A 15,062-nucleotide genomic window follows, 5' to 3' on the forward strand; every position below is an offset into this window, starting at 1 on the left:
CATACATTTCAGATTATTAAGAAATGAATGAAATTCCTTCACTATGGGAAAGTCATAATGTGAAATGAATAATACTAAGCAGTAAGACCACTAGAACATGATACAACTGCTACAAAAAATGGTCAGAAAATAAATGAATTAAAAATTTTAGTCTTCATCGAGAAAAAAAAATGCAAAGCATCATCAAAAAGGGACATGGGAAAGGAAAGAAAAACCAAGCATTCCAACTGTCTATTTATTCATGAGGGCAAGAGATGCCCTTTTTCTCTGTTTTCCTTTGTTAAGAACATTCATTTTTATGATTATAACCAATACAATAAAACTTAGAATAAGAAAAATAATTCATGTCTTAAAAAAATAGACAAAATCACCATCATGTGAACTTAATATGATTTTATTCTTAGAAAATTTATGTGAGTCAAATAAAAGATTAATAATAAGAGAAAAATGTTTAATAAAGTGGCCAAGGACAAAATAAATTATAAAATATTGATAGTTTTCCTGTTCACAAAAATAGGCATTCAGAAAATATAGTGGGGGGAAATCTATCCTAACAGCAAAACCAATTAGGAATGACAATTATTTTCAAATGCAAGACCCTTATAAAAAATTATAAAATTTTACTGAAGGACTAAAAAAGATACATATATATTTTTTATATATGCTTACACACATATATAAAACAATGCCACAGAATTCAATCTGGCTGCAAAGACTGATTCTTATGAAATTAATTAATAGCCTGACACAACTATAGTCAAAACCCTGCAGGATGACTTTAGAGTGTTGGACTGTAATTTCAAAATTCATCTATAAGAATCAATATACAAGGGTATTCAAGTAAAATTTGAAAACAAAGAACAATACGCAACTTCTTTCAGATATTAAAATATAAGAAAAAGCTATAATAATTCTAGAAGTATTAGATATGTTGGATTGTTTAAGAGCAGAAGCTAATAAGAATTAGTTTATTATAAAGATTGCATTCCAGCTCAGTTGGGAGAACAAAAACAGATTAGTCCGTAAGTAGGGCTGAGATAATTTTATGCTAACAAATATAGCAGAGAAATAACTTTGCTCAAATTTTACACGAGGAGTTTCACACAGTTTAAAAAGTAAAAGAGAAAAATAAAATGATAAAAAATTTGAAGAAAACCAGATGAATCTTTATATGAACTTAGGATAGTAAAAGACTATCAGAACATTTAAAAACAAAGAACTTTTAAAATACAATAATTCTGTACATTGAAAAAACCCATAGACACAGTGGCAAATTGGAAATTTGTTACACTAAATCTGATAAAGTTAGATGTTGCTTATTGCTTTAAGAAAAAGAAAATTCATATCAGTGTGAAAAATACTTCCAATAGAAAAATAGCAAAGGATTTAACAAGAAATTCACAGATGACTAATAAATGATAAATCAAATCAAAATCACTTATACAAGTAATTAAAGACATACAAATTAAAACATGGATATAAAATTCCCTGTCAAACCCACAAATATGTTTCTAAATGGCTGCATTTAGCATTGCTGAAACCTCATGTATACCACAAGTAGGTAGAAGCTCTCTTTCACTATTTGTGGGAGCATAAACTCCTGAAATATTCCTGGAAAATGCTTTGGCAATAGCTATCAAAATTCTCAAGCATGTTTACATAATTTGACCTAGCAATCTTACTAAGAAGTTATTTAGGGGAAATAATCAGAAAATTAAATACAGATGTATATATTCATCGGAGCATGCTTTATGACAGCAAAAAGTTACAACCTAATGGAAAACAACAGAAAACTGAATGAATGAATAAATAATAATCTGCCCATTTGATAGAAGATTATGGTGCCATTGAAAATAATTCTTTTGTTAAAGAATGTTAAATATGTGGGTGGGAAATCACATTAGTTTGTTAGGTGAATAATGCAGGCTGCAAAATTATATATATTGTGTGATCTGCTATGATCACAATGGCAAAAAATATTATAACTGTATAGTAACCATAGAAATATATTCACTAAAGTTATAACTATGGTTATTTGTGGGTGATAGAATTTTCATTTCCTTCTTGGCATTTTTTCTTTTTCTAATTTTAATACAGTGACCATATGTTTTTATGTAAGTTGAAAACAGTAGAAATGTTATTAAAATAATCAAAAAATCATAGATATTACAATAGATTCATATGGTTTTTCTTTGGATTTTTCTAAATTTTCCATAACAATAGTCACTGTCTTAGTCTGCTCAAAGTTGCCAAAATAAATGTCATGCATTGGGTGGCTTAAACAACATAATTTTATTTCTCACAGTTCTGGAAGCTGGGAAATCCAAGATTAAAGTAGTGGCCAATTTAGTTTCTGGTGACAGTTCTCTTCCTGGCTCTTTGTTGTGTCCCCACATGGTGGGAGAAGAATGGGCTCTCATTTCCTCTTCTTACAAAGGCCACAAATCCTATCAGGTTAGGGCCCCACACTTATGACCTCATTTAACTTTAACTGTCTCCTTTTTTTTTTTTAATGTTTATTTACTTTTGAGAGAGAGAGTGTGTAGGGGAGGGACAGAGAGAGCTGGAGAAAGAATCCCATTCAGGGCTTGAACCCATGAACTGTAAGATCACGACCTGAGCCGAAACCAAGAGTTGGACACTTAACCTATTGAGCCACCCACAGGCCTCAACCTTAATTGTCTCCTGAAAGCCATTATCTCTAAATACAGTCACACTGGAGGTTAGGGCTTCAGCAAAAAAATTTGGGGAAGGAGTGCACAATTCAGTCCATAGAAGTTATTTTGTTTTTCAGCTTTAAAACAACCAACAAATATGGTAATTGTGTTTCTATCTGGGTTGGGAGCAATGAGGAGCTGTCCTAGAAATATGTATGGATAGGTTTCTGGGAAAAACTTCTGCAGCTTGAAAAGAACTTACATAAAGGTAATTCTTACATTTTCCCTTACTTTACTACTAAAATGTGACTATTTTATTGAGATTCTGTTTATAATCAGAAAAATGAACGTTATTTAATAAAAACATATACTAAGTGCAAAATGTGAATTAAATATATAAGTATTTCACTTGGTTTTCATAAAGATCTATCTACATGAGACAAAGTTAATGAGTTCACAAAAATATTTTTAAAATAAATGTGAAAATAAGGCATTTTCAGTACAGAAAGGCTCTAAAATATCTGGTCAGCTTAGTACCTTCAATGACATTATTAATTCTTAGTTTTCCAAATGTATCTAAACTTATTCACGTATCTTCTTTACAGTGGGTAATCTAAATTGTATGTTCATAATTTTTGCAATAACTAAAGCTCATAACAAAGGAACAATGTTCTGTGCACAATTTCTCACCCACAATCTATCTTGTGAGCTTAGTTTTCATAGGCCAGTCTTCTCAGGGTTGGGCGCGTGGGCATCACAGAACAAGTACATATTCCCTGCAGGCATGAGGTCCTCGCCTCTACAAATCAGAAGGACCTGTTTCTCATTCTTTCGGCTTCCACTTCTGCATCAAGAACTATTTGGCTGAGAGAAAACACACTGGTTTTGAGATTCTGTAGAATCAAAGAGATGTTGTAGGGGTAGAGAAGACAAATGTTTCAGGACCATAGAAAGAGGGGCTGGGCAATCATAAATCAGAGAGAGATGCCGGCTCTGAAGAAAGAGCCACTAACCCTGGAGAGGGAGCCACCTTAGTGCACTGATGACAGATGAGCCTTCGCCAGTTGGAGATGAGTTGCTCTAGTAATGTTCAAAGAGTGGGTAGGAAGAATGTGGTTAAATCATCCAGAATAGCCACAGCAGTGAAAGCAGCAGAGAAAAAGTCTGCATTAGATGGGATTCAAATACCATCTGGGGGTTTTATTACAGAAAGTAGAGTGAAGCACTTTGAAATGTGTTCTGTTCCTCATTTCTCTGGTAAAAGTACCAACCATTGAAGCTGAGTTTCTTTGGAACTGGTGGTGTTAGCCAGACTCCCCAGTGAAATCTGAGCCCTACACTTCCTGTTGTCTATTTGTTTCACACAGAGTCCACTCTCCAGAAGTATTCTTTACAGCCTGATAGCTTGAATGGATACATTTCTAATGGATCACAAAGGATCTCATGCAGGTCTCCAAATACAAAAACAGACAGTATGGAAAAGATAAGGAAAGAGATTTATTTTAAAAAAATAAAGCAAAGGAAGAAATAATATGCAGAAACTTTCTAAACATTTCCTAAGTATCTTTCTATATACTGAGACCACATTAGTCTCTGTAAAACACTGTTTATACCATGTCATGAATTTATTCAGAGACGACTGGTGGCTAAAACACTTTGGTCTGGGATAGTGTAATGGACCACATTATGTCCTCCTCAAACTCATTTGGAGAAAGTTCCTTAAGGAGGTAATTAAGATTAAATGAGGTCACAAATGTTGGGCACTAATATGACAGGACCGTGGCCTTATTAGAAGAGGAAGAGGAACTAGAGATCTCTCTCTCCACACATGTACAGGGGAAAGGCTGTGTGAGAACACATAGTGGTGAGGTGGGGGTCATCTGCAAACCAAAGGGTCCTTCAGAAACCAACCCTGCTGACACCTTGATCTTGGACTTTCTAGCCTCCAGGACTCTGAGAAATAAGTTTCTGTTGTTTAAGCCACCCAGTCTATGATGTTCGTTATGGCACCCCAAGTAGACTAATGTAGATAGCATGTGGGGTCCACCATATGCTTTTAAACAATCTCTCCAGTTGTATATATCTTTCTGTATTTCTCTGCCCAAGTACCATCTAGGTACTGGAATTATGTATTTAATTTTTGAATTCTAACAACCATACTTTTGTGTTCAGTGCCCCTCATCCTTATTAATGCTTTTTCTGCCTAAGATACTGAATCTTACCCATTTCTCAAGTTTCATCAGAGGCCCTGATTGATTCCTCTGTGGAGCCTTTCTCCTTCACCCCAGGTGGGAAGTGTTCCCCTCCTCTGAACTCCTACTGAACTTCCTGCCTGAACTGCTAATTTGACCTTTATAACATGCTGTTAGTATTTCTCTAAGAAGAATGTCAGATCCCTTAGCTAATACATTTTCTTACAATCCGTATTCATCATAACAAAATATAGAGCACAGAGGAAAATGCACAAGAAAGAAATACCACTTTTATTAGGTCACCAACAATAAGACCATTTGATAAATACTTCCAAAAATAGAAGTATTCTAAGTGTATGCATGTGTATATATAGAATCCAACTCCACATGCTTTATGTTCTGCTTCTTTCACTTAGCCTGGAACATCATTATTGTCATTATTCTTTCCAAAGTTCAGTTTATTTTATTTTATTTTATTTTATTTTATTTTATTTTGTTTTATTTTATGTTTTCAACGTTTATTTACTTTTGGGACAGAGAGAGACAGAGCATGAACGGGGGGAGGGGCAGAGAGAGAGGGAGACACAGAATCGGAAACAGGCTCCAGGCTCTGAGCCATCAGCCCAGAGCCTGACGCGGGGCTCGAACTCACGGACCGCGAGATTGTGACCTGGCTGAAGTCGGACGCCTAACCGACTGTGCCACCCAGGCGCCCCTCCAAAGTTCATTTTAATTGAGTTATAATATTCTATCCTATGTACTATAATTCATTTAACCAAGTCCCTATTGATGACTATTTAAATTATTTCTAATCTATCTATGTTATAAATAGCCCTGTGATAAATACTCTGACCAAACAATCTTTGCATAAATTCATAAAAATATCCCTGGGATAAAGTTCTAGAAGTACATTTTTTTTATGATATGTATTGCCAACAAGTTGTACATCCATCAACATGAGAGTGATCATTTCTCTACACACTCAAATAAACCTTGACATATTTTCAAATGCTTTGCCAATTTGAAATATTGATTTGATGAGAACACAGACCATGTGTTATTTTATTCTTTCTACTGCTACCATTACAATTGATGCTAACTTGTCAATTACACTACACTATTAAATGTTCAAAATCATTTCACATACATAAATTAAAATAATATTTTACAGCATCTAGCATAATGCCCTTCATATACAACGTTCATAAAAGATTATATATGATCATGGAATAATAAAAATATCACCCCATAAATGGGGTATCTTTTACATGCTACATGAAAGTCAGAGAAATCAAAAAATTATTCCTCCAGTGGATATATGTAATTAAAAAAAAATTGTTTTGCTATTCTGAGTCTGATAAACTATCTTTAATCCTATCACCCCCACTCTACCCTTTGTCTATTTATTAATCACTTCCTATTCCCTCATTAATGTATCAGTTCTACTTGGAATGGTGAAGTGCATTTTAAGGTGTGGCATTCTAGGTATGAACTAAAAAAAATTTTTTTTCTAACATTTATTTATTTTTGAGCGACAGAGTGAGAGAGTGTGTGTGTGAGTGGGGGAGGAACAGAGAGACAGGGAGACAGAATCTGAAGCAGGCTCCAGGTTCTGAGCTGTCAGCAGAGAGCCCCACATGGGGCTCGAACTCAATCATGGACCGCGAGATCATGACCTGAGCTGATGTCGGACACTTAACCCACTGAGCCGCCCCTACAGTATGAACTCAAAATTTTTAAGAAACTAGCAAGGAAGGAACATTTCAGCTTTGTTATAGAACATTTTCTAGGATGTTTTTTATTGAAAAAGCTTTTGTTGGGGCGCCTGGGTGGCGCAGTCGGTTAAGCGTCCGACTTCAGCCAGGTCACGATCTCGCGGTCCGTGAGTTCGAGCCCCGCGTCGGGCTCTGGGCTGATGGCTCGGAGCCTGGAGCCTGTTTCCGATTCTGTGTCTCCCTCTCTCTCTGCCCCTCCCCCGTTCATGCTCTGTCTCTCTCTGTCCCAAAAATAAATAAACGTTGAAAAAAAAAAAAAAAGAAAAAGCTTTTGTTCTTTTTAAAAAAAAAATTTTTTTTCCTAATGTTTATTTATTTTTGAGAGAGACAGAGACAGAATGTGAGTGGGTTAGGGGCAGAGAGAGAGGGAGACAGAATCCAAAGCAGGCTCCAGGCTCTGAGCTGTCATCACAGAGCCCGACCCGGGACTCGAACTCAGGAGCTGTGAGATCATGACCTAAGCCGAAGTCGGACGCTCAACCGACCGAGTCACCCAGGCACCCCGATTTTGCTCTTTAAAAAACAATAATCACTTTCTCCGCCCCCCCCATGTGTATAAAGTTCCTTTGCTTGTATTACTAGTTTTCAATACGCTTTCTACATATTTATCTCTTCTCTCTCAAGTAGAGCAAATTGGTTGTCAACTTCTGCTTTTGCAGTTATTATTCAGTGTCCCCAGCGCAAAGGAGTAGTCCCAGTCTCATTTTGAGACTCCAGTCCTCAGGGGCAGAACTCTTCCCAGGTGCACCTCCTATTCTATGTGCCCTTATGAGCCTCCATGAACTCCACCCCCATCAGTCGATTGCACTGTCTCCCCTTACCCTTCAACACCTGCTGACATCTCATCTGTATATGACTTCCTCTTGGCCCAGAAAAATTATATGAAAACATTTCACAAAATAAAAAGCCAATTATCTGACATACCACTGCAAAACTTTTTAAAAGTCTATCAAAATCCATTTGTTAGCTACCTAAAGTTTTTATTTAGAGACTAAAGCAAAATGTCAAATTTTAGGACTATGTCCTTGATATTACAAAAATAAATGAACTGCTACTTCTCCTTTCCTTAGTCAATGTTTTAACTTTGGAAAGTGGAAAGTTTGCCATGGTCCCAGTACTCTGGGTAGTAAGAATATGATAGATTTTCTCTAAGAGTACTGTTGTTTGCGCTACAGAAAACATATCTAGTGAATAATTCCTGGTGGGGAAAAAAAAATCACGTTTTTGTGAACCAGGATTTAAACACAACAGGAAAACGATTTATGCTTTTAAAGTTAAGGTTTTACTCTTTGGCTAGAGCGGGTTTAACTGTCATTGTTCTCTGCTGGTCAAGTGTCATTTTCTGATTCACACACGTGTCAGACAGCATTGAGCTCCACGTTTTTCACACATACAAGCCCATTTAATCATCATAGCAACCCTGTGAGGAACGTATTACTCCCATTTTACAGATGAGGAAATGAGGTCCAGAAAGGTAAAATAATTCGCCTAATCTAACAATCTAAAAATGCCCGAGCTAGAATTTGAATCCAGGCCAATGAAGCGATCTCCTCTTACACTAGATTTACCTCCGAAATAGTTTTGCCCCAGGCATAAGTACCATCTTCGGGTCTGCCTCCATTTGGATAAATCCAGACTCGTTTTGCATCGGGCTGCTTGTACAGCCTGCTCTGAATGAGTGCTATACGTTTAGTTTCAACTGTAGAATTTCTTTTGGATTGCAGTTCTTGAACTGCAGAAAGGTGCTCCTGGTAAGAAAAGCCCAGAGAATTGCCTGGTTAGTATGTTTATGAAGGATGTGATGAAAACAGAAATACCTTATAATTGTAAATTATATTTTAAAAATTCTAGGAAGTGCATTACCCTCTCCTGTCACGGAATCTTCTTAAATCCCCCTTGCTTCCATGAGTCATCAAAGGCAATAAGAACCATTAGAGTAATAATAATAAGGCATTTATTTTGGCAAAACACTTAACTTTCATTTATAATTTGGAGAAATGAATAGAGATGTGTTTTTGGATTTCTGTGTGGTGTTTCTCCTACTGAGCAATTTCTCTGCATCTAACAAATGAGTTTTTGATTAGAATCACAACATCATTTTCTTTAACCAAGAAATGCTTCAGGGAATGTGCATGACTGTTGTTTGAGTCTTTACTCTCTGTCTTTTAAAATACAGCAACCACCCTTATACTTTGCCAGATCCCTGCCAGGCAGCTTTTCATCCCACTTCAAGCATGTCCTAGTTCAATGCTTTGCATTCATTCCCTGGTCAGTGATTTATCCTTCTCAGCTTGGCAAGAAGTCATATTTCTAGCAATGTCAATTTCTTTTTTTCTAGTAACCTTGACTTGGGCACACGCCTAAGATTTAGATTGAACACATTTCACGATTTGAGAAACCCTATTAAATAAGAACATATCATTTTGATGAAAAACTTCACAAAGCAAAAAGTTTTCCCAGGTCTCTATCCCCAGTCCTCTCTCAACAGCTGACCTTTCTCTTCTCGACTTTTTTTATGTCTGGCAATCCTGACTGATTAACCAATTGGACTGAAACTGCTTTTTGAATTCCTCACTTCTGAATGTCTCCATTGCAATTAGTATTTTGCTCCTTGCTCTTTTTACATATTGAGACATACCCTTAGGAGTGATGAGCAATGAAGCCATAAGGCTCAACTTGACTACACTTATTATAATTACCTTTGTACATATCCACTGGGCCTTTTTCTCTTCTTTGCTAAGGTCATAATTTCTGGTCTCCATTCAAACAAAACAGACTTTCCTATGAGCTGTCTGTCTTTTAGATAACTACTCTCCAAATGCCAACTCAATGCTTGGCATATGCTTATGTGGTCATAACAGACCAGATGCTGAGGATATATTAATAGCATAATTTTAAAATTCAATACTATACTTTTAAAACCTTATTAAAGAGGCAGTCTTTAGCGTCTGGAGTCCTGAAGAACGCACCTCTGTATGTCTTATGAGCTCCATGAGTTTAATTTCCTCTTGAGTCTTCTCGGTCCATCCTCCTTCCATCACCACCGGCTGCACAGGGTTTTTGTTGGGAACCATGGCGGCTGGCTGACATGCTGCTACTCGCCGCCCTGGGGAAAGAAGTCCCTGGTAATGTTGTTTCCGAAGATGGGCTTTCAGATTTTAAATAAATTGGTTTGGCATTCTACGCATAAACCATTCCACTTGGGAGCATAGGCTAAAATACTAAATACATCATAAAAGCAAAGATGCCTAAGGTAATAATATCTAACAACGCTTCTTCATATGGGAGCTTGAGGTTTCAAACAGCCAGGATATGCATATTCACTGTACAGATGGAAAAGAAAGATAACATGCTGACTTCCACACTGGCCCCAGCCTCTCATGCACGATATGGTTCAGTGGTAATTTAGTCAAATAGAATCCATGACCTATATAGCCCATCATCTCTTCCAGTCATGGAACATATGTTTTGTTCTCTTCCCTAATAATAAGCCTTTCCCCAACAATTAGCTTAGCAGCCTGGGGATTAAGTACTTCTAAAATAATATTAACCCAAGAGACAGAGGCCTTTTTTTCTATCTAATAATACCCGCAAGCACGATTAGTTTCTGACACCTCTGCTGTGCCCTTTAGGTTGTTAAAAAGCTGTGGTAAGAGAAAATATTTGTTAGAATACTGTACTCCAAAGAATAATAGACATAATTTAATAAGTGTGTTGATTTGAACATATGCATTCTTTTAACTAGTAGTCCACTTAAAATTTTATAAAAGAGATTTAAAAATCCTAATTATCAAATTGTTTTCTTTTTCTATGTTGAAGATAAACTCATACTGAGTCTTATACTGATCTCTAAACTTTTTAAGTACACATAATGCTTCCTCTTGCATGTTCTTTCTAGAAACTTATGTTGAACACTAGCTATCAGTCAGGCTTTGCACTAGATAATGCAAATACAAACATGCTCAAGATTTAGTCCTGTCTCAAGTTTGGTGGGTAAGGCTGATATCAAGGAAATGATTATACCAATAATTGATTGCAACTGTGCTGCACCAGAGAAGTGCATTTATATAAAAGTATGTAACACTAAGCTCAGTGCTTAGTCTCAACTGCCAGAGAAGGCTTCTCTGAGAAAGTAACATTTGGGTGGATAAAATAATAGAAATTCTAACACAAAGTTGGGTTTTAATTTTGTTGCCAAGGGAGTCTTAATGTGCAGATTCTCAGACCATGACCATAAACAAAACTCTTTGAAAATAATTTAGTATTTGCAGAGAATAAAGCATTTGTGTTCTTGTAAGCTCAAGTTTGTGGAAACAGATCCAGCAATAAAAATAAATGGCAGCAATGACTTTTCAGAGAAACCAGAATTCTATGTACCCAATAAGCATTCTATGCAATTTATGGATGTGGAGAAAATATAATTGAACCAGTCAGCCAATGAATTACAGTGGCAATGCCATTAGGTTACATGATTTGGAGAAGACCACAGTGGTACGAGAAAAATACATAACGCAAATTTACGCAAATATAGTTTTTAGCTTACTCTATTCATAAAGTGGAAACAACATTAATTTATGATACATAAGTATTTTATTTATAGTGCCTTTTGAACACTAAAACTTTGCTCAACTAAAGAGAGCTCAGCAATAGTTTATCATTTACACTCTTAAGAGCCAGGATTTGAATGTAGGAAAAGAGCAAAAACCATTATGCATTATTTGTTTTTTGTCAACTTGCTTCTAATGGTCTCTAAAAAAAAACTAGTGCATTTGCACTATAATTTTCATAGAGACATAAATTCATCACAAAAGGTTTTGGTTCGGGAAAAGATGTTCATAACAAACTATTATTTATGTAGGTAAGAATACAAATTGAAACCAGGCAAAATGTATTGATTAAATTATTTTTATTTTCTTATTACATTTCCCATATATCCTATTTTATTTCATATGATATATGGGGAAAGTAATGATAATAGCTAACAATTAGTGGGGAAAACTAGAAAACATGAGTGCTTTGCTGTTCTTTCAGACTATAAATCTCACCTGTACAGATCCCCCATACCCCTCCCCTGATTAGAGGCCCACACCGTTTCAGCATTATCTATGGCTGGGAGGGTAAGTCAACCTCATTTGAGGTTTTAGTTGGCAAATCCATTTAGCTCTCACACTAAATAAAATGCTCCATCATTGTCTTTATATGTAACAAAGATGATACTTTGGCCTGATCTGCCATTTCTTAGTTTCATTGATCAGTTTTTAAGACCCCAAGTCAGAAAATGGGCTGCCTTCACAGGAACCTTTATTCTAATACTTATTGAGTATTTATTATGTGCTATGCATGCAGTAAATACTCGACATCTGTTACTTAATCATAAAAACCCTACAAAGTTATTACTAGCATCGTGATTAATATTAGGAATGACCACACTTATAAATGAAATGTAAAGTCAGTTTATACACAGCATATGCTTAATAAACATGTGTCGCATTTACCAATGGCTATAATAATGGAAAATAATCTACTTAGCCACTATTTATACCTCTCATACCTCCTCTTTCATCCAATCCTCAAGAAGCTCATTATCCAACAGGGACTGCAGTTAACTGAACTTTGGCTTGCTCTTATTTATCTTCCTAAGCCCAACAACTAGAAAAGCCTGTCCTCAGAGTAGGTATTTTATAAGTATGCATTGAATTTACATTTAATAGCAGAAAATATAACAGTTTGTCAGTAGAGACAAGATTTATCTTAGCACTAAATTCTAAGAGAAATTTCATTAATGGATTCCTCCATAATGGACACCATCTGACCAAACAGACTATTGTCAAGAATGATATTGTAGATGATACCAACTGAACTTTAAACGCTTTTTTAGTACTTAATTATAATAAAAGCTGAAGACATGATATAAAATCAGCATACAGTAAAGGCAGCTCTGCCAGGTGCTATTTTTAGTCTGTTGCTTTTTATTGATTTAATTTGATATAGGAATAGACCTTAGAAAACTCAGTGGAGTGAATGGTTGAAATTCCAACCATTCTTTAATTCAGTCATTCTACAACTATTCACAGAGCAAACAGGAAGGGTGTAGAATTTATAACGTATCATAGGGAAGACAGTCACATGACCAGGTAATAATATTAATGTGATAACAATTATCACAGGGGAAGTTCAAGGTGTGATAAACCACATTATTCCTGACATGGAAAAGGAAGGCTTTTAGGAAGAACAACGAGTAAGCTGAAAAGTATATAATGAGTTCAAGCAATCCAAGAGGACAAGAGAGAGAGAAACTTGAGGCAGAAGAAACTAAATTGTTCCACAAGCCCAGAGTTAAGAAAGTGCCTGATACCTCTGGAGGACTGAAAAACAGTCCAACTGGTGGAGTGGAGTGCACAAGGAAAGAGAGAAACTCACACAGAACCAGATGGTGCAAGGCGACACTAAGGAGTTTCATCGTCCTAAAGATAATAAGGAGCTTTGAAAGGTTTCATGCCTGGAGCACCATGACACCTTTGTATTTTTGCCTGATCACTCCAGATTCAGAACATCGTCATTAGCATAGAATAGAAACTACTGTCAAGACTGGAAGCAGGGAGACAAGTTACAAAGCTGTTCCAGTAATCCAAAGAATAGATGACAATAACTTGAATTTAGATAATACGGTTGGGGATTAAGACAGAATTCATTTGAGATAAATTTAATAGATTAGAAGCCACCAGACTTACTGATACTTGCTTGGAGAAAGTGAGAGAGGGGTAGATGCCAAGGATGACTCCCAGGTTTCTAAGATGGAACACCTGGGCAGATGGTGGTGGCATCCACTGCTCGAAGAAATGAAGTGGTAGTAATTGGAGTGGTGGTAACATGATAACTTTAGTTTTGGACACGCTTATGGGATATTCAAGTGAAAATGACTAGTAGTTGAAGCAGTAGAGGTTATCAGTCATAATAGAGGCTTTTCATTTAGACCCAATAATTCTTTTGGTAAGAACTGAATAGTAGTCATCTCAATCCAGAGCTCCATCTTGTGCATTTACAAGTAGCTGTGTTGCTTATCGAAATAAAATTCACATGCTTTCAACAATACACAGTGCACATCCTTAGGAGTTGAAATTCTGTTATAGAAATTACGGAGCCTGAAATGTATTCCTTTCCAGACTAAAGTCCACAATACACTACTTCTCTCCAAAGAACCATATGATATCTCAAGTGCTAGGAATAGTATAAGGTCCAGAACCTAAGATTCATTGACAAAGAGAATGAAAGAGGAGAACAAACATTGCCAATTGATTACTTTGACCATGAATAGCATATTTTGTGCTGCCTAACAAGAAAAAAAGAAGCCCTTCTGAGATAGTGACATGACCTTTGAAGAATTTAGTATTTCCTCACTCAAATTATTGAAAAAAACAAACATACAAAACAACAACAAAAACCAAAACACTTCGTCCCCAGTAATTCCCAAAGAATAGACAGAAAGTTTTGTTTAAGACCTAATTTCAAAGCCCACAAAATGTCAGTTCAGCAACTGTTTCAATCCCACCATAGGGGTTATATGACCCAGACAGTCTCCTAATTTTAAAAATTTACCTATAATTCATGTGATATTCATTTTAATATAAAGATTACAAATATACAATCAGTACTAGAAGATACATTATTAGGTTTTAGACTGGCTCAAGTGACTTTTGTGGCACAATATTTATGGTACTCAGTTAAACATCTGGTATCTAATAGTAGGAAAAAACTACCAGTAAATTGGGGTTACATTTAGAAATAAACACGGTGATACTTGATTTAGTTCATACTGACCTTTTAACTGTCTCATTTTGTGTTTCATGGTGTCTAGATCAGCCAAAATTTTGTCCTTTCTTAGCCAGTTCTGTTTTTCTAATTTTTCTACTTTCTGCAAAGCTAGAAAAAATACATGATATTTTATCCTGCATTGTGTTATCAACAGTAATTTATCATGCAAGCCAATAATTTATAAAGAACTTTCTGCTGCAAGAAATAGATTCAATTAGAAATAAGTAATTAAAAGGTAGGGGTCATTAAAAGAAACCTCATTTGAAGGATGACAGGGCTTAAGGCATTTCTTTATGGAATGGAGAGGGGGGAAAAAAAAGAAGAACCGTGCTGTTTTATTACATAGATTTACCATATGCAATAGCCATATTTCATTTTCCACCTCCACAAACTATTTGGAGGTGATGAAAGCCTTGCTTGGAACCATTCATTTTTTAAACATCCACCTACTGCCTAAAGGGTGCAATTCTTAAAAATGAAAATGTGCAGACAGGTCGTCTTCAGTGTGAATTAAACTCATTTGTTATTTTCTAATGTATACCATTATTCTCAGTCTTATAGACCAAGGATCTCTTTATCAACTAAATTAGACATTTTTCCATGCAGAATACTCCATTCCAGTAAGA

The 15,062-nt window shown here is 35.8% G+C and overlaps 1 protein-coding gene across 3 annotated transcripts in view; it reads right to left on the bottom strand.

Annotated features, from left to right (window-relative positions):
* The window catches only part of DCDC1 (doublecortin domain containing 1), a 483,981-nt gene that overhangs the window by 18,511 nt on the left and 450,408 nt on the right, over nucleotides 1-15,062 (bottom strand). For all 3 annotated transcript variants that reach the window (XM_045484847.1, XM_045484848.1, XM_045484849.1), the window contains 3 exons: nucleotides 14,443-14,544; nucleotides 9,594-9,730; nucleotides 8,193-8,372 (listed from right to left, as the gene is read on the bottom strand). In XM_045484847.1, coding sequence (XP_045340803.1) covers nucleotides 8,193-8,372; nucleotides 9,594-9,730; nucleotides 14,443-14,544 — 419 coding nt within the window. The remainder of the gene's footprint in view (nucleotides 1-8,192; nucleotides 8,373-9,593; nucleotides 9,731-14,442; nucleotides 14,545-15,062) is intronic.

Source organism: Leopardus geoffroyi, chromosome D1 (assembly GCF_018350155.1).
Source record: "Leopardus geoffroyi isolate Oge1 chromosome D1, O.geoffroyi_Oge1_pat1.0, whole genome shotgun sequence".
Lineage (NCBI taxonomy): Eukaryota > Metazoa > Chordata > Mammalia > Carnivora > Felidae > Leopardus > Leopardus geoffroyi.